Source organism: Balaenoptera borealis (assembly GCF_965194805.1).
Source record: "Balaenoptera borealis genome assembly, chromosome: 8".
NCBI lineage: Eukaryota > Metazoa > Chordata > Mammalia > Artiodactyla > Balaenopteridae > Balaenoptera > Balaenoptera borealis.
In genome coordinates this window covers 114,372,115-114,390,608 of record NC_138865.1, presented here as the reverse complement: position 1 = coordinate 114,390,608, position 18,494 = coordinate 114,372,115, and the positions used below count along the sequence as shown (strand labels likewise).

At 45.1% G+C, this 18,494-nt stretch overlaps 1 protein-coding gene across 8 annotated transcripts in view; it reads right to left on the bottom strand.

The window, feature by feature from the left end:
• The window catches only part of GARNL3 (GTPase activating Rap/RanGAP domain like 3), a 154,452-nt gene that overhangs the window by 21,531 nt on the left and 114,427 nt on the right, over positions 1 to 18,494 (bottom strand). For all 8 annotated transcript variants that reach the window (XM_082402606.1, XM_082402608.1, XM_082402613.1 and 5 more), the window contains 10 exons: positions 18,286 to 18,394; positions 16,153 to 16,198; positions 15,016 to 15,122; positions 13,838 to 13,953; positions 11,859 to 11,963; positions 10,174 to 10,248; positions 6,940 to 7,051; positions 2,350 to 2,448; positions 1,870 to 1,986; positions 1,138 to 1,313 (listed from right to left, as the gene is read on the bottom strand). In XM_082402606.1, the coding sequence (XP_082258732.1) occupies positions 1,138 to 1,313; positions 1,870 to 1,986; positions 2,350 to 2,448; positions 6,940 to 7,051; positions 10,174 to 10,248; positions 11,859 to 11,963; positions 13,838 to 13,953; positions 15,016 to 15,122; positions 16,153 to 16,198; positions 18,286 to 18,394 (1,062 nt within the window). The remainder of the gene's footprint in view (positions 1 to 1,137; positions 1,314 to 1,869; positions 1,987 to 2,349; positions 2,449 to 6,939; positions 7,052 to 10,173; positions 10,249 to 11,858; positions 11,964 to 13,837; positions 13,954 to 15,015; positions 15,123 to 16,152; positions 16,199 to 18,285; positions 18,395 to 18,494) is intronic.

The following is an 18,494-nucleotide window of genomic DNA, read 5'->3' as shown; positions in this document are numbered from 1 at the left end:
TTCAGGGCCCAAGAGAACCTGGTCCCCATACAGTGACCCCTGTCTGTCCCCTCGGCTGTAGCCGCCCAGCCTCTTGGCTGTGCCTTGAGCCGTGCCACTGGGCCCTCGCTGGCTGCTCCCCTTCTGCCTGGAGACACTTTCCCCAGAGACCCTCATCACTCGGTCCCATCTTTCATCTGGATCTCCCCTCAAAGGTAATCTTTTCTGAGAGGGCTTCTGAGATACCCTTTCTAAAAGAGATCCCCTACCTCCCCGATCCATGATCCTCTGTTTCCTTACCCTACTTTACTGTTATCCTCAGGACTCATAGACTTATTGGCCTATTTCTGTTGTCCTGCAACTAGAAAGCAATCTCTACAAGAAAAGACACTTTTTTCTTGTTCACTGCTGTATCCCCAGGACCTAGAACAGCATCCTTTTTTTCCTCCTTCCAGTTTTATTGAGATATAATTGACACACAGCATTGTATAAATTTAAGGTGTTCAATAATGATTTGACTTTACATACATCATAAAATGATCACCACAGTAGTTTAGCGAATATTCGTCACCTCATATAAATACAAAATAAAAGAAAAAGAAAACAGAATTTTTTTCCTTGTGCTGAGAACTCTTAACTTCCATATATAACATACAGCAGCGTTATTATATTTCTCGTGTTGTACATTACACCCCTTGTACTTACTTGTCTTACAATGGGAAGTTTTTAGCTTCTGACCACCTTCCTCCATTTTCCCCTCCCCCCACCCCCTGCCTCTGGTAACCATGAATCTGGTCTCTTTTTCCACGAGTTTGTTTTTGAAGTATCATTGACTTTATTATTATTATTATTATTATTTTTATCATTGACTTTAAAACTGTGTTAGTTTCTGGTGCCCAACATAATGATTCTAAATTTCTATACATTTCAAAATGATCTCCACTAGGGCAGCATCTTTGGGTGCTCACTGGTATGAATGAGCTGGATGGAGTCGGAAAAGCCCTGTTCACCTTAGTCTTCTGGGGAAACCAGGGCAACAGGCGAGGCCTTCCCCAGTCGGTTCCTGAACGCCAATGGATGACAGACTCTGGGTGGAAGGAGGGAGTCTGCCTCGTGACACCTTGGCCAGGAGCCAAACGATCTGAAGAGAAAACCTACCCTGATGTACTGGAATTCTTCAACAGGTGACTCGGACAGGGGAGATAACAGTGACATGCCGGTCACCCCACTTGTCTTGCTGTGTTTCCTCGTGACCAGAAGCAGTTTATTCCGAATGGCAACCACAATCCTCAGCTCTCTGCTATGGTGAGTGTTAATGGCGTACAAGTGGCAGCCTGGGAAGAGAAATCAGTGATGCTGAACACACGACGAGAGGCGGGAAGCCCCCAAGCTTTGACAATTTGGTGATACCTGAGAACCCCGGAAATTAAGCATAACCCAGTGAAATGACTAAGAAACGTTCCCTCCACCAGGCAAAGTGGGGACTTGAAATAAAAATTAGGTTGAATTACAGGACAATTAAGGAAGTCATATTCCCTCTCTACTAGAGTTTGTGGACTTAGCTTCACACCCATTACATGATATGAACTAAAGTGAAGGGTGATCAGAGTTCCAGGAACCAAAGTCTAAAAGTCTCTTTTCACAGGTTTGCTCACACAGCTTAACTCATTCCAAACTTGTCAAACAAGACCTGGAATTTCCTTGAGTCCTCAACCTGCTTTTCTATCACTGAAGCTCTCTTAGGGAAGCAGTGATGCTACCTTTGTGATGTTTCCAAGTGAAAACAAATAAAATCAAATTCCCACTCATTTTTCTTTTCAGTAAAATCTGGGCAGTCTGAGAAAAAGATTAATTGGACAGAAACCACCAAAATATGAAGAATCGAGTCACCTTTGGTTTTCTCCAGCTTGTTTTCTCTGCAGTCATATTTGCCCTTCACGGCCTGCTTGCCCTCCATGCCCCTCTGCACAGCGCTGAGCCTGAAGACAAAGAGGCGGGCGTCTTTCCCTGGTGGGATAAAGCAGACAGAGGAGATGGATGGAAAAGTAAGACGACCTGGAAGAACTGAAAGGGTGGATTGTATAGGAAAACCACTGCTCGAGGAATCAGAATTTGAGGTGTTCCAGAATCCAGGAGAAACCCCGCATCGCCTTTATGTAATGATGCAATCAAGGATGCCCCCCCGCCCTTCTCTCCCTCACCATCCCCTCCTCAGAGGACATATGGGCCACCAAGGCCCCTGAGCCCTGGGCACCAGGAGAAGAAACAGCTGGCACCACCGATGCAGCCAGAGCCCCACGACCCTTGTGTTGGCCACAGGCTACACTCTTCCCTTCCTCCCAGAAAACGTCACCTGGAGAGGAGTACCACCTTTGTCTGCTCTGAAAATCAGAAGGTCCAGCGCCTCCAGCACATGCATCTGCTTCACGGGCAGAGTTTTGTCAAACACTGGCACTGATGGAAGGTCATCTGGAAGAGGAAACCTGGTTACCTGATGCTGCAACCCAGACCACACTTTCTAGAACCTACAAAACGTGCCTGTGGGTAGTTTTGGACCCCGGTTCTCCCTAGGCGAGGAAGGAGGACAGCTTCTAGAGCTTTCATAAGGGCTACACAGAAAGTTCAAGCACTAGTCTCCTCTTAGCTCAGGGAGAAGGACTGGCATTTCTTTCCCAAAGGCATTCACAACTCCATACAGGGAGCATAACGGCAGGGCCCCTAAGCTGTATTCTTCTCCTCAGTGTTCATCAAAGAAAAGGCAGCATCTCCCAATTCCAATTTTTGCTGGGATTATTCCAAAGAACTGAACACCAAGTTTTAAATAATGTTAATAAGTTTAGCCATTTCTCTTGAGCATTTTCTGAGTTTTTGTCATGTTTGAAATCACATCACATCTTAGGTTGTTTTGCATATTTCTCAAGAAAGCAAAATTAGAATTTCCTTTTGTATATAAAATAAAAACAAACTTCCTATTGCAACATGCCCTGTGTCCGCGTCAATAGTAATTTACCTATAAATTTTCAGTATTTCTCCATATAGGAATATGAAATCTCCTTTTTAGACAGAAATAAAAGAAGAGAGAAATATCAATTACGTTTCCCAAATAACAGGAAAAAACTAATTTTAGTGGAAACATTAGGGAAGACGTCAGGTAAACAGATGATTAAAGACACTGCAATTATACATAGGATTTGTTTTTAAGCTTACTTACTGGGATCTTAAATTGCCAGCAATTACTTTGCTCTTGGGGGTCCCTTGGACAAAGAGGGCTAAAAGAATTAAGGCTGTTCCATAAGCAAAGGGTCTGTTCTGAGCTTGACATAGACTCAGGGTAAGGCAAGGATGTCCCAGGATGGTGCAGACATTTTAGGCAGAAGTGTCTAGCTTATTCTTTATCTGCACTTCGAAGACACTTAGGTCTTCAAGTGTTCAGCTGTGGGTGTGGGTGTTTCCTTAATTGTAATTTAGGTGTGAGAGGCCCTGAGGATCTTGGCTCTTCCAGAAACCTGTCTGGGAGTTCATCCTTCCCTGGATGGTGCCCAGGAGGGAGTAGAGCTTTTATCATCCCGCTCCTGCAGGCCTGTGAGAGCGCTGTATTTTTCAGAGCACAGAGCCTGCTAGGCTCTTATTAGACAGAGGGCTTGGCTCTAGTTGCCCTTCATGATCGGGGCTAATATAAATTCTGTGACAGCCCATCAAACACTTTCCTGCTCCTCTAGCCCAGGCCTTCCCAAGAGGATTGATTCTCAGGCTCTTTGTGCTTCTGCGGGGGAAGACTCAATTTTTCAAACCATGAGATGATCACTCCAGTACCCGTCTCTATGTTTGACTAAGTGACTATGCTTGTTTCATTTTGTGAATGACAGTTCACATACACTGAGGGCTTCCTACATGCCAGGCCTTAATGCTAAGTGTTTTATGTGTCATTTAATGTAGATTTCCCAATGACCCTACTAGGTAGGAACTTCTAATACTCCCATTTAACAAATGAGGAACCTGAGGCTCAGAGGTGATAGAAAATTGTCTAAGCTCACGTCTTGAGCTTGCGGAACCCAAGTCTGTGCAAGGACAAAGTCTGGGCTCTTAGCCAGTGTTGTAGCCTAAAAACAGCACTGCATCCCTGTGGATTGATGGGGTGAGCACGGGAAAATTGTGCCGTAAGGAATTAATGTGACAGAAGCACTTCATTTTGCAGTTAAAACAGAGGGATACCGTGTGGCTGCCTGACTATGTACAGAGTAAATGAGCATTTATTCTCCATCTAGTCCTTCTCAGGTGGCTAAACAGGTTTATATACAGCACAGGAAGGAAGGGAAGGAAAGGATATGAGAAAGTGACGTGGATTCAATGACTATTTCATAACATGGTTTCCTTCTTGTAATCTCTTTAGGAAGAAACAATCTTTTAGACCTGGTTTTCCTATTACTGCAAAACCAAAACAAATGGTGATAGCATATTTAATCAGTATTTAGTCTCCCTTCAGAGTAGGTTTTGCTACACTTAGAATGCAAAGAATCTTGATGTTTAATAATGACCTTGAAAGGAGCAGACTCTCAAGGGGGTAAGTCTAATGAAATTAAGCAGAGGCTAATGGGATAGAGTGGAACTTGGCGTGAAACAAAATGGAGAGATTCACTCACAGAGATAATTCGTAATACAATTAAGTGTAGACAAGAAAAAGGTAAACAAAGAAATAACAAGAGAATTATGGCTTAAAAGCACAACAAGGAATACAAAGAAAGCCTTAAGGGTTATTCTCTTTTTAGCAAAGGCAAACAGGGATGCATTACTGCATAACTAGGACATGAAAGTAATAATCTGAGTAATACATCTAAGCTGGTGGTGGGTGTATATGGCTACCACCTGTGTTAAGACAACATCCCTCAAGTTTGAAAGAAAAGAATTTCCTGGCAGTCACAATAATCCTTACATCTGACACTTCCATTACATTTTGGATACGTAAAGATGAAAATTTCAGAAAGGGACTTGGTAATTTTGGTTTGGATTTTACATTTACATAGAAGCAACTCAAACAGAATTTTTTTTTCTGTTTTTAGGCAAGCCTTACAAATAGTCACTATGAAACATACTTTCTCTTTCCTAAAAAGGCAAACAGGTAGAATTTGACATTCTTTTCATCACAAAAATTTTCATAATTATTTGCCCAGGAGTATAGTCTTGGAAATCTGCATCAAGGTAAAGACAATCACATTGGTAGAGTTTAATTTAATTTTAATAAAATGTAGTTGGTTTAGTGGAGAGAGCACTGGACAAGGAATCACCTCTGGGTTCTGGTTCCAGATGTGCCACTAACCAGCTGTATGGTCTTGGGCAAGTCACATCATTTCTTTAGGCCTCCGTTTCTTCATCTGTAAAACTAAGAGACTAGACTAAACCCCTAAGGTTTGTTTTTTTAAATAAATTCTTTTATTTGGTTGCACTTTGAGCAAAATCTATAGATTTTGTTACCTTCTGGCAAGTTCATAGGGATAGAGTAATGATGATAGCGACTGTTTGGTAAGGTACTGCTACGTGCCAGACGCTGCTTTAAGTGCTTACAGGTAAGTAAGTAACTTCGTTTAATCTCCGCATCTCCTCCCTTGCGGTTAGGATCATCATCCTTATTTTGTTTAGTTCATCATTTCTCATTATTATAAACTATTTTTTAGCTACTTAAAAAATTACCCCCACTTTAGAGAAACCTGAAGCTCAGAGAGGTTTTCTTCAAGATCACAAAGATTTTCTAACTGTTTTATAAAAGTTTCTAAAATTAAATACTTAATTTAAATTCTGAATTTATGAATTTTAAGTTATCTGGCTTTCAGTAAATTAGTTATATACACAATTATATATGTGTATATATGTGAATTTAAAAAATTATGTTATGGATACAACATTTAAAGATATAGCAAAAATAACAGATAAGGTCAGAAATAAGTCCATTATAAAGTCTTGTCCACCTCTCATCGTCCTACCGGAGGCACCTAGCACGGGGCCCGGAACACAGCACGTACTTATAAATGTGCTGAGTCAGGGACTGAGGAGGGAGTAAAGGTCGAGGCCAAGGATGGGAAGATGCTGCAGTTTTAGGCTGTTATGTTACTCTCACAGGAGGTGGCCTTCAGGATGCTCATAAAGCATCACTATGGTAACCAGAGACCGGGCAGCCTGCTCCTGTGCACGGAGGATGTGCCCTTGGAAGACGCTGTCTCTACACCTATGGCTCCCTCTGAAGCCCCAGGACATGACTTGCTACTAGTGTTTAGCTCCTTTATCATTCATTAGGAGTCTGGAAGAATCCAAGGGGCCTCCTGCTGGAAAGGACCACACAGTCCTTGAGGCTAAATTAAATCCCCACTCGAAGTTGAATGCCCTCTACGGCATCCTTGCCAAGGCGGGAGCTGACTGCCTCCCTGGGGGCAGGCTGACCCACCCGGCTGTGAAAAGTTTGGTTTTATATTGAGATGAGATCTGTCTTCCTGTCAAAATCTTTGTTTCTCTATCCTTCAAATATAGGTTATCTAAGATTCTTACTGTTTGTTTTGGATACTGAGTACTTTTCGAATTAGAAATCTTAAAAGAAAAAAAAAAGCGCTTCAAGAGAGAGCATATCCCTGAGACAGCAGCTCTAAATAACAACCTGCCCTTGTCAATTTAAAGTAAAATTTTGGAATCATGATAAGTATTGGCCGCAAAGGAGATTTTCCTTGCAGGTTATTTGATATCCACAGACTAATTGGAAGGGATGAAACTGTCATGCAGGCCCGCGCCCACCCCCCGCCCCCCACGGCCCAGGCTTGCCTGTTGAAAACAAGGGAGTAATTTTTAAGGAAATAAAGCTCTGCTAAGGACACTGCTGAGGACCCATTTATCTAAAGGGAGCCGACCGGTGGTCACCCATCTTAGAAGTACTACAAGTTATACAAAGAGAGACATTTGAAGGAGCAGCTACTCACTAACCATCCACTAGCAAGACTCCAGCATCAGTGGAAACCAGCAAGGCCTGGCCCCAGGGATCTGCACACACGGCTTCGTGAGGGAAATTACTGCAGAAACACTGGGGCTCCCAAGGCTGCGAGGCAACCAAGCATCAGAAGGTAAGTGCACCAGAAAGAACACACCGGCCCATCAGGTGGAAACGCACAGCACACCACCGCCCAAAACAGCAACACAGATGCCCTCAAACCCTGGGAGCTAGAAGGGCTCTGACTCAGTTACCTTTCTTAAGAAGAAAAGTCTCCTTCCAGAAACGCACGCAATAGGAAAAGGCTGGAGTCACATGTTTCTGGCACCGTGACCAGAGTCTATATCGTAATGACGCCCCACAGGGGCAATCGAAGCATTGGTAACGTTTTCTAAGCAAACGTTTCTCCTTATTATAAAAGGAAGTCCCACCCAACTCTCTAAACAAAGTCAGATTCCTGTGTTGCTGATTCGGCAAAATTATTAAACCGTACACAATGCAAGAAGTTGATATCATCTTAACATGAAAATGCTTACTGACCCATTTAAGGCTACAAATCTTCAAGAAAAAACAAACAAACACCTGTTTGTAGGAATATGGCGAGGGCTGCTGATGAAACCCACTCGTGTTCTCCCACGTGACACATTCACGTCATGGAACTCGCATCCTTAGTTTCATTCCATGTCGGGCAGGAAGAGTCAGCCCCACCTCACTGCTGCCTCGGAGCTGCGGCCGATGCCTGGAGTCTGCAGGCGTAGTTCGTGGCTTCTGAGCCACACCAGAATCAGGGACATTCTCACCCGAACCATTAATTTCCCTCCAAAGCATGTGGCTTGCCCTCAAGGGACAAGGAAGTCTGTGGAGATTCTCAGGGACGAGTTGAAGTCCCATGTCTTCACTTTTACCTGGGGCTGTACAAGAGCCCGTGTGCATGCGTAGGTGTGTTTGCATGGGCCGGGTGAGCACACGCTCGCACACTCAAAGTAGAAGCGATGGCTCTGAGGTCACCTGCAAGGGTGTCATTTGGGATGAGGGTAAACACTGTGTGCATTATTGCTGTCTTAGAAAAGTATGCTTTCCCTTTATAAAACCCAACAGCCTCAAAATGAATATTCTAATTGCTAAGATGAGGCTCAGGCTGTTGTGAAAAGATCACACAAAGAATGTGAAGATATTTTATAAACTGAAAGAGGGCCGCACAAGTGCATGTCATTACTTGGAATGGCAGTTCCCTAAGATTTCTGGAAATTCTGAGTTTGTGACTTAGAGCAGGAGGATATGGAAAAGCAAAGCCAATGTAAATGCCAACTGGGTGACAGACACAGACGCTAGAGCATTAGACACCGAGGTGGAAAGCCAACTCCAAATAACAGAATGTTCTCTGAGTGCAGGACACAAGATCAGAACGCTTATGCAGAACTGGGGTTTTTAACCCAGAAGATCGAGGGGCCCTGAAGGATCCGGGGGGGGGCGCTTAGGGAGGTCCGTGAAGCCCTGAAACTGTATTCAACGTGCTGTATAGGTGCCATTCGTAATTTTAATGGGCTGGAGTGTGTGTTGGGGGCATGGGGGTCCACTGGCTTCATGGGCCCTCAAAGTGGCTGGGGACTGCAAGAGTCTGAGGCCAGCACGTCGGAGGTGTCAGCGATGAGAACTCAGCCCCAGACCCACAGACGCTCTGGTCTGAGGCCTGATGGCATTTATCATTGCACTGGACTCCCCGCTGCCATATGACGGGCTTGGTGCAGATTCTGAGGGCAACGATGTGGTCTTCGGGCCTTCCTGCCCAAGCCCAGAACTCTTTACTGGCTCCCCGCTAAGGACATTAACACAGCTCATGGAATGATGGATGCCTAGGAGACCGACAGTGCCCATGCTCTGGAAGTAGAGCACCCTCGGGAGCAGCATGTGGGACTCTGGCCTCTGCGGAGCCAACTTCGCAACAGCCCATGAGGGCCTGTAGAGTAGTGTTTCTTCAAGGATGGCCCGTGGCCCACTGGTAGGTCATGCACTGATCCAAAAAATGGAAGCTCTTTCTTTGTCGTTTACCGATGAACAAGTTACTTTCATTTTTATGTACACCTAAGAACTTCTTATTAAGAAGGTTACTAAATCTTACTGGAATTTGTTCTCTATAAAGGGCTTGACAACACTGCAAATTCTACTATTCATAGGAACAAGCAGATAGTGGGAATTTTTGCAACCTTTGGAACCTTTGGAAAAGATGCTTTGCCATCCGTCTTGCCTGAAATTGGCTGTGGTTTTTCAGCATCAGTTGTATTTTGAGCTCATCATTTTCTTGAAACCAGACTTTAAAGTTTGTAGGTTCTGCAATTCAGATACAGATCATCCATACCTTTATTGCGAAAGTAGATGTATTCGTAATTCTTTTGCTTTTACAATGGCCATTTCTCCAGTGATGCACTGTCTGTGGATTTGTTCCATTTAACTACCGTTTACATATTCTGAACATAGACATATTTCAGTATGTAGGGTATGGGCTTTACAATACAAAATCATGCAAACAGTAAGTTTGTACTGCGACTTGTTTTCATTGTTTTCTCTTCTATGCTTGATGACCACCTAGTTCTTTTTCCACAGGAAGTGGAAATGAGAAGTAGATACTCAGGCCACAGAATGACTGGTTTGGCTGAATGAACTGTAGATGAAGCAGTGGTTGCTCAGCTGTGGTCCTCTGACCAACACCATCAGCATCAACTTGTTAGAAATGCAAATTCTCAGGGCCCACTCAGACCTACGGAGTCAGAAACTCTGGGGGTGATTCTAACACACACTAAAGCCTGAGAAATACTGCCCTAGAGCCTTGCCGTTTAGTGTGTCCGTGTCAGCAGCACAGGCACCACTTGAGATCCTGTTAGAAGTGTAGCATCTCGGCCCTGCCACGCAGAGCTGTTGATGAGAACGTGCACTTGGTCAGGATGTCCAGGTGGTCTGTAGGCACACAAGGCTTGAGGAGCACTGCTGAGCCCAGTCTGCTTTTCCAGGCCCAGTCTAGCAGCGCTGCTCCTTTAAGCAAAGGCACAGCACACTATGGAAACAGGGGGGCTCTCACTAGATGCCACCCAACTTTATCTGGGGCTTCCCCTGCGGACTCTGCTGTAGACAAGCTGTTCCTCCTCCTGCTCCACAAAACTCTTTCTAAGAATCTCAATAACTTCACTGAGGACAAAGGACATTCACAGTTGAACTTGAAAGCATCATCGACTCACCTCTTTTTTACAGATCCCCGCGGCCACCAGGCTTGATGGAGCATCCCCTCTCACGATGGATTTCAGTTTTAGCGCCTGACAGAACAGAGATCTCTTTTAGTTTATCAGGCAGTAAAAGAACAGCAGGATCAACAAGTATGATTTGAAAAAAATTTTTTTAATGAAACAGGAGTAATTTCAGGCTAAAGTTTCAGGTTCCCATGCTGCCCTATCATCGAAGATAAGGAATGGAGTCAGCTGGACCTGGTGAAGCCCTCATGACTCCAAATGCTTTCTGTCATTTCAACTAATCAGTATATCAGTACAGTGATTTCTAAACCATCAGTATTGGAAAAAATCCCCAGGTCCCTCCTCAAACTTGATGAATCAGAATCTCTGAAAGTAGAGTCAGGGTATCTTTTTTTTTGTTTTTTAAATATTTATTTATTTGGCTGCGCCGGGTCTTAGTTGTGGCATGTGGGATCTAGTTCCCTGACAAGGGATCGAACCCGAGCCCCCTGCATCGGGAGCATGGAGTCTTAACCACTGGACCACCAGGGAAGTCCCGAGTTGGGGTATCTTTAAACATGGACCAAAGTTGGAGGGCCCCAGTAACAGTGCACCTGCTTTGGGAAAAGGTTATCTTTGCCGTTAAAGCTTTCCTAAGCTTTGCTATTGGCTTTGACTTTCGGGTCAGAACCTTGTCTGCAGCTGGCAGCTCTCCTCCTCCCTCTTGTGACATGGGACCAAGGCAGAAAGCTGTGTCACCTCCAGAACTAAGTAATACTAATGTCACGTAGGAGCAAGGCAAAGGGGGAATGGTTTCCTCCAAAATCTGGAACAAGGTGATGCCTGGGAGCCGCCTCACTGTGACGACTACTTCCAAGCGGTAGGGGGAATCCAGGTCTCCTGCGAGGACACCCCCTATGTGCTGACTCCTGCCAGGGAGGAGTTCAAGGTGCTTTCCCTAAATTGGCTCCCCACACTTCAGAAAATTCCCGGGAGGCAGGCAAATGATACATGCTCCTTTATCAAGAGGGAGCCCAGCCTGGGCCCTGTGGCCTCTTGCTCCCAGCCAGTGTCACCCCTGCTTCAGCAGAGGGCTTTCCTCTCACTCACGCCTGCAGAGAGCTACGCCTACATGGTTATCAAAAATCTCCTTTGTCTAGGGACTTCCCTGGTGGTTAAGAATCTGCCTGCCAATGCAGGGGACATGGATTCGAGCCCTGGTCTGGGAAGATCCCACATGCCGTGGAGCAGCTAAGCCCATGCGCCACAACTACTGAGCCTGTGCACCTAGAGCCCGTGCTCCGCAACAAAGAGTAGCCCCCGCTCGCCACAACTAGAGAAAGCCTGTGCGCAGCAACGAAGACCCAACACAGCCAAAAAAAAATCTTTGTGTAAACAACAAGGTCCTACTGTATAGCACAGGGAACTACATTCAATATCCTGTTTTAAACCATAATAAAAAAGAATATGAAAAAGAATATATATGTATAGCTGAATCACATTGCTGTACAGCAGAAATGAACACATTGTAAATCAGTTATACTTCAATAAAATTAAAAAAAAATCTCACTCGTGGTTCCACAGTAATCCTAAGAGAAGTGACAGAGCTCTTCCAGGAGTATCAAACATAACATTCTTTGCAGGCGGGCCATCTGGTTTGGATGTCAGAATAAAACAGGTGTCAGAATAAAACCCACCTGCCCTATTCTAACGAACTCTGCCTGGCGGGCCTCCTCTTTCTTCCGTGCTGACTTGGGCGACTCTGGTAAGACATCACTGAAAGATCGTCTATTAAGCATGTTCTGAAAAAGAAAGACAAGTTATGAATTCCAAAGATGGTTGTCAAATCTCATCCTTTGGCTTCTCTTAGTGGACAAACCTATTTGTCCAAATGGTCCTACTTCTGCCTTCTCTATTCATTCTCTCCATAAGCATCTATGAGGCACCACTTAAGTGCCGGCCAGGTCTGTGCTAGGCGTGAGGGATTAAGGAGCCAACGGGGGAGAGCCCGCCCCATAGAGGCTGAGAGCACGGGCTCTGAAATCAAGCAAACCAGCATCCCTCCTCTTACTAACGGCCTAACAGCGTGGTCGGCCACCATGCTGCACAGCTCCAAGGACGCCATGCTCAGAGAGGGGCACCCCTGGAGCACGACATACAAAATTCTAGGTGAACGGTACTCCCTGGAGTTGTGCAGCTCTGTGGCCTTCTGGGTAACTTCGGGCAAGGGAGTTAATTTCTGAGTCTCAGTGTCTTTGTGTGGCTAATACCTGTCTCTGAGGTGTGTTATGAGGACTAAGTGAGGAAATGCATGGAAGGTGCTTGGGCACATACTCAGTAAATGTTAGTTTTCTTCCAAACTGCAGAGAACTGGGTGCACGCATGCAATTAGCATGTATTGGCTGAGCATCTACTGCTCTGCTGGATTTGGGGGATGTGATGCACATGGTCTGTGTCCTGGTGGAGCAGAGTCTACGGGGGAGACAGATTAAGTAATTGATTACATGACTGGCACATGGGATAATTTCTATGAAGGGGCGGTCCGTAAAGCATGTGGAGGCATTTAACAGGGGCACGTGGCTTCAGCTGGGGGCTGGGGAAGGCTGCTAAGGCAGTGATGTTTCAGCTGAGACCTGAAGGATATCACATATTCCTCTTGGTACCCTCTCTTCACCATTTCCTGACTTTAAGGAAAAAAGGGAATGGACAGATTGCCAATTATGGCTGGCTCTTTAAGGCCCTGGGGTTGGTCTGGACCAATCCCTGTGAGTAGTTAGGGTGTATCGACCAGCCAGAAGTCAAGGGCACCTATAAGATGGTGGTGGTCACTGTGTTGAAGGGAAAGGACTGCACGAGCACCAGCTCGTTTTGATGTTCTTCATCTCTCTGGGCGGCCACCTGAGACTGGACACTGCATTTATGTTCACACGTCAGTAGCAACTCCTTTTCCTGGAGTTTGTGGCTGCACCGATTCTAGGGATGTCTTCCCCCTTGTTCCGTGCTTCCTTGATAAATTTGGGAAATGCTTCTAAACAACGATGATTCCATTTTGCATTAACACTCGTTAGCCACTCTGACATGTGGCGATCTCGCACTGAGTCTAGAGGCCTCCAAAAAGCATGGGTGCCCCTCGAGGCGCTGGGCTCCTCAGGGAGGTACTGGGTCCCATCAGTGTGGATACACCTTCAGTCTAGGAAGTATCTGGCACAAAGTGGATTTTCAGTAAATGTACATACTTATTTCAGTGCCTGAATATGGGGCTCGCCAGTAAATCTCCAGAAAACCTTATAGAGCCCCCAATCTCTCCCCCAAATCCCCACTTTGCCTGTCCATCAGCTCTATGGCACGAGTAATGCTGAGCAGTACCCCCAAAGACAGGTACCCCAAAAGTACTCTCAAATGCTCCAGGGATTGCTGACTGACATTCATGCCCTCAGCCTGCATCTCGACTTCCACAGGCCTTGGCTTTATGAAAATCACACTCTTGTATATGGACATTCAACATCCCTTCTTCCCACGACAACCATGAGAGAACATGAGTCCCTGGAGGCCACAGTCCAGTGTTGACAGCAGGATCAGGCGACTCTACGCTTTTCTAACCAGGACTCATCGCTAGGACTTGTGTTCTCAACTCAGACCCCGTGAGAAGGAAAGAACACCACGGACCCAGGGTTACCTTATGCAAATCTGGCATCAAATCCTGGTATAAAGATCGAATCAACATATCCAGAGTTCGTCGACGTTTCTGGGCGAATGTTGGGGTTTCCAGAGTGGCTTTTTCACCATTAATTACTAAAATAAATCAAGTTATAAAGGGAGTTACAAACATTAACAGGCTATTGAAGAATGCTCTTCTCAAGGAAACGTCTCACAGTAAATGCCACCCACTTTCCTAATACTGGTATAACCCTTCTTTCATGGAAGAATGCTTAAAAACTCTCTAAATTTCTCTGTACAAACCCATAGTCCATAGGTATGTCTATCTTACCCTTCTTGTTGGATTACAAGCTTCCTGAGCAGAGGGTATATCTAATTACTTGAAGACCTAGCACACACCCAACGTGCCCTCATCCACAATTCCACCCACCCACCCAACCATCCATCCATCCATCCGTCTATCCCACCCACCCATCCATCCAACCATCCCACTCATCCATCCATCCACCTACCCACCCATCCACCCACTCATCCAACACATGGGCCAAACCACCAGGATGCCATTCAATGGAATTAAATATATATTTGCTGCATTTTGTTAGAAAAAATAACAATTGCCTAAGCAGAGTACTGGGATTCTTAGCTCAATGAAAGTTTCTTCTGGAAGAAAAAGCGGTGGTTTAGTGGACAACAGACACTGAGAGTCAATAAAGTGGAATGTCCAGTTACACATTAGAGCACAGAATAGAAAGTGTGCAGTACAGTTTGGAGCTTGAGGTCAAGATAGTTATGGGTTTGAATCCCAGCTGTGCTGTTATCTGTGCATTTTAAAGCAAATTATTTAGATTCTTGGGGCCTCAATTTTCTAGCTTGTAAAATGGATATAACCATATTTCCTTATAGGGTTGTTGTAAGAATGTAAGTCATATAATACGTATTAAAGAGCACAGAGCTAGGCATATCAAACTGAATAAATATTAGCTATTTGGTGGGTAGGATGGTAGCTATAGACGAGAACCCAGGAGAGACCTTCACAACACTGTCAGAAAACTAAATACGCTTCTCGTGAAGAAGTAACAGAACATGGAACGCAATCAATGCTTAAACAATGTCTTCTTCACAGCATCCTGGGAGAATTGGAAGAAATGTATTCTGCTGTAGAACAAGTTGCAAAAACATTTCAAAATAGAAACTTACATTTCACTAGCAAAAAGTCCCTGAATTCCTGGTGGTCTGTAAACACCGGTGGGGAGGGCAAGGGTGGGCCAAAGAGTGGTACGCTTTCCTCTGAAAATATTTTCAGCCTGTGTAGAGAACATTGCAGAATTACTTGGTTTTTCTTCAAAGATCACCGATATTTGCATCTTAAATTTGTTCAGTTGCCTATGTGATATGTTAGGAATACTCCTTCCACAGGAGGAGGGCCTTCTCTGGGCTGCCAGAGCCTTGGCCACCATGCAGCAATCCTGTGTGCTTTAGGGCAAAGACCAAGTCTTACTGGATCCTTCGTGGTCCAACCCACCAAGCCGCAGGCAAGGTCAGGCACCCCAGGAACAATAGCAAAGACCACCACTGAGCACCCACTGCACACCAGGCAGCATACTTGGTATTTTAAGACATAGCATCAGCTGATTCTCACCAAACTGTCCAGGTAGAATCATTACCTTCACTCCACAGATGAGGCTTGAGGCTCCAAGAAGATAAACACTTTTTTTTCAAAGCCTCGAAGTTAATAAGTGATAGAGCTGGGATTCTAACCCAGATCTATTTGGCTCAAATTTCATGCTCTTTTCACAACATCATGATACTTTTTAACAGATTAATTTTTGAGAACGGGATTAGTTTTTGAGAAGGATAAATGGGCAAGAATGTAGCCTAGGAAGGAGGGGACTCTGGTCAAGATCAAACGTATCACACTTGTGCCCTCTGTGGAGCACAAAAACATTCCTGACCCTGACCCTTCGGTCTACTGCATGGAGCAACACTATATGAAACAAGCTTTTCCTGAAGACACGGTGGCTTTCAAATCAATCAAAAAATATGTATATCAAGAGTCTCGGGACTTCCCTGGTGGCACAGTGGTTAAGACTCCGAGCTCCCAGTGCAGGGGGCCCAGGTTTGATCCCTGATCAGGGAAGTAGATCCCACATGCATGCTGCAACTGAGAGTTCACATGCCATGACTAAGGAGCCGGCGAGCCACAACTAAGGAGCCCGCTTGCTGCAACTAAAACCCGGTGTGACCAAAAAAAAAAAAAAAGTCTTAAAATGAATGCCAAATTAACATGTAAACATGAGAATTAGAACAAGCAATCGAGGTAAAGTTGTTACCAACCTGTAATTGTCCTTTTGCTGATCATACCTCACTAAGGCAAAAATATCTGTGGTAATGGTTAAGGAAATTAATCAACGACCCCAACTCACACAGTCAACGGCTTGTGCTTTGCAAACCCTGTGTGCAGAATCATCCTGGACCTGCACTCCTGGGGTCAGGGCACCTGTCACCCATAGGCTGAGATGGAACCTTGACTTCTGTTAAAGAGACAGCCCAGGAAGACACAGGTTCAACCTCTGCGTGCTCATCCTTTCGGGAAAGGGCTACTTCTCCAAATCCGTCAGAAAAGCAATATAAATAACGCTATTAAGCAACTACAACAAAGCAAAAAGATCAGTTCCCTTGCCTGAAAGTATACACAAGATCCCAAAATGAAATTAGTCATATATTTCATCTCACACATTTTGAAGAGAAAAGAAATTTAAATGTTTCCACTGTACACCTTCCTTCTCTCTCCTTCTGGCTTTGGTAGACAAAACAAACCAAAACAAACCAGTGTAGCTGGCGGCAGCCTCTCAGTAGAATCTACTTTGCTTGTGTTGGGCGAGTTGAGTCTGAAATAGTACCACCTCCACCAGCTTTTCTTTCCTTCTCCCATTCCTCCTCCTCCCCCACTATCTCCCAGCCCCAGCTTTCGTTAGCTAGGGCTTAAAAACCATCCTCAGGGGCTTCCCTGGTGGCGCAGTGGTTGAGAGTCTGCCTGCCGGTGCAGGGGACACGGGTTCGAGCCCTGGTCTGGGAGGATCCCGCATGCCGCGGAGCAACTGGGCCCGTGAGGCACAACTGCTGAGCCTGCGTGTCTGGAGCCTGTGCTCCGCAGCAGGGGAGGCCGCGGCGGTGGGAGGCCCGCGCACCGCGATGGGGAGTGGCCCCCGCTCGCCACAGCTGGAGAGGGCCCGCGTGCAGAAACGAAGAGCCAACACAGCCAAAAATAAATACATAAATAAATTTATTAAAAAAACAAAAACAAAAACAAAAACCATCCTCAGTCCCTCAAAGCGTTTCTACTCCTAGACTTAGTGGAAAGAATTTGCATTAATTATCGGCTTGTCCCTTTCCAGAAACAAATATGCCAAGCCTCAAATCTAAAACTCATAACAAAAGGAAATTCTAAAAATAATGATGATCTCTCCGTCACTCTGATCACTTCCCTCCCCCTCCTGGAGAAGTTTTCTTTCTGTTCTACAAGAAGAACTGCTGCAGGAAGAAGGAAATATGAGTCCTATATCAGTGAACAGAGCAAGATATCACTTGTTATTAACGTGTACGTGCATATCTGTTTTCTTCCCTGCCCTCACGGCAATTTTGTGAGGCTACAGTGAACAAGTCAAAGGATGCAGAGCACTCTACTTGCAGATGCAATGAGTCACCACGGTTCTATCTCCCAACATTTTCACTGGAGTTTCCAAGGAACATGAACAACTAGACCAGAATTTATTCTGAAAAACGCCTTTTACTTATTATGTACAACCTGTAGGCACTACCACTGGGTCTCACTGTCACGGCCAGGGGCCCAGGACAACGGAGCCAAGGCTGGGGATGTGTTGGGCTGACCATGCTCATGTGCCAGGCCTGTGTGACTGAGCTGAGATTGGACATTACCGAGAACTTCAGCAGGGCTTTGGCTGCAATATGAGCTAAAGAGGGATGAGAGGAAGCAGAGGGAAAGCAAATAAAAATAGGATTAATTCTATCATATCTCAAATGTCAAGAGATGGTAATATAGCAGCCATTCCTAGGGCTTAGGATCAACAAAGACACATTATTTTGGCTTTTTATCTTAACTTGCAAGTTTTTATACCTAAAGCAAATTTCTCAGAGGATTCACTAACTATAATTCTTCTAATTCCTTTATTATCAATGGGTGGTAGGAAGTTTCCCTCATTTCATAGACTACCTGAGGAAAGGGAAGGTAGTTCCAAAGTCAAGAATTCTCTGAGAATGTGTCCATCCATTACTGCAATGGATGGAGAGAGAAAGGGAAAAATACAACACAGTGGGTCTAAGAATCTAGCAACACAAAACAACCACAACATGCCAGTCAACCGTAACATTTGGTTTGAGGGTCATTTTAAGGCCAGTGAGGCTGACCAACAGCTTGCTAATGGGAGGGTTCACACAGGCTCAGGATACGTGTAAAGTGGGAGCGGATCATGGAAGGCTTGAAGGCAGGAGAAGGTTCCTCCCCTTCCTGGAACACGATGGTGACGATGTCATTTCCAATGTGGCGCTTCCTTTCTACCTGGATGCAAACATACAACACATCCCTTGAGAAGTTTGCTCACACACGGTACATTCACAGAGTTAAAGCACTAACTCGGCACGACAAACCCCAACGCTCA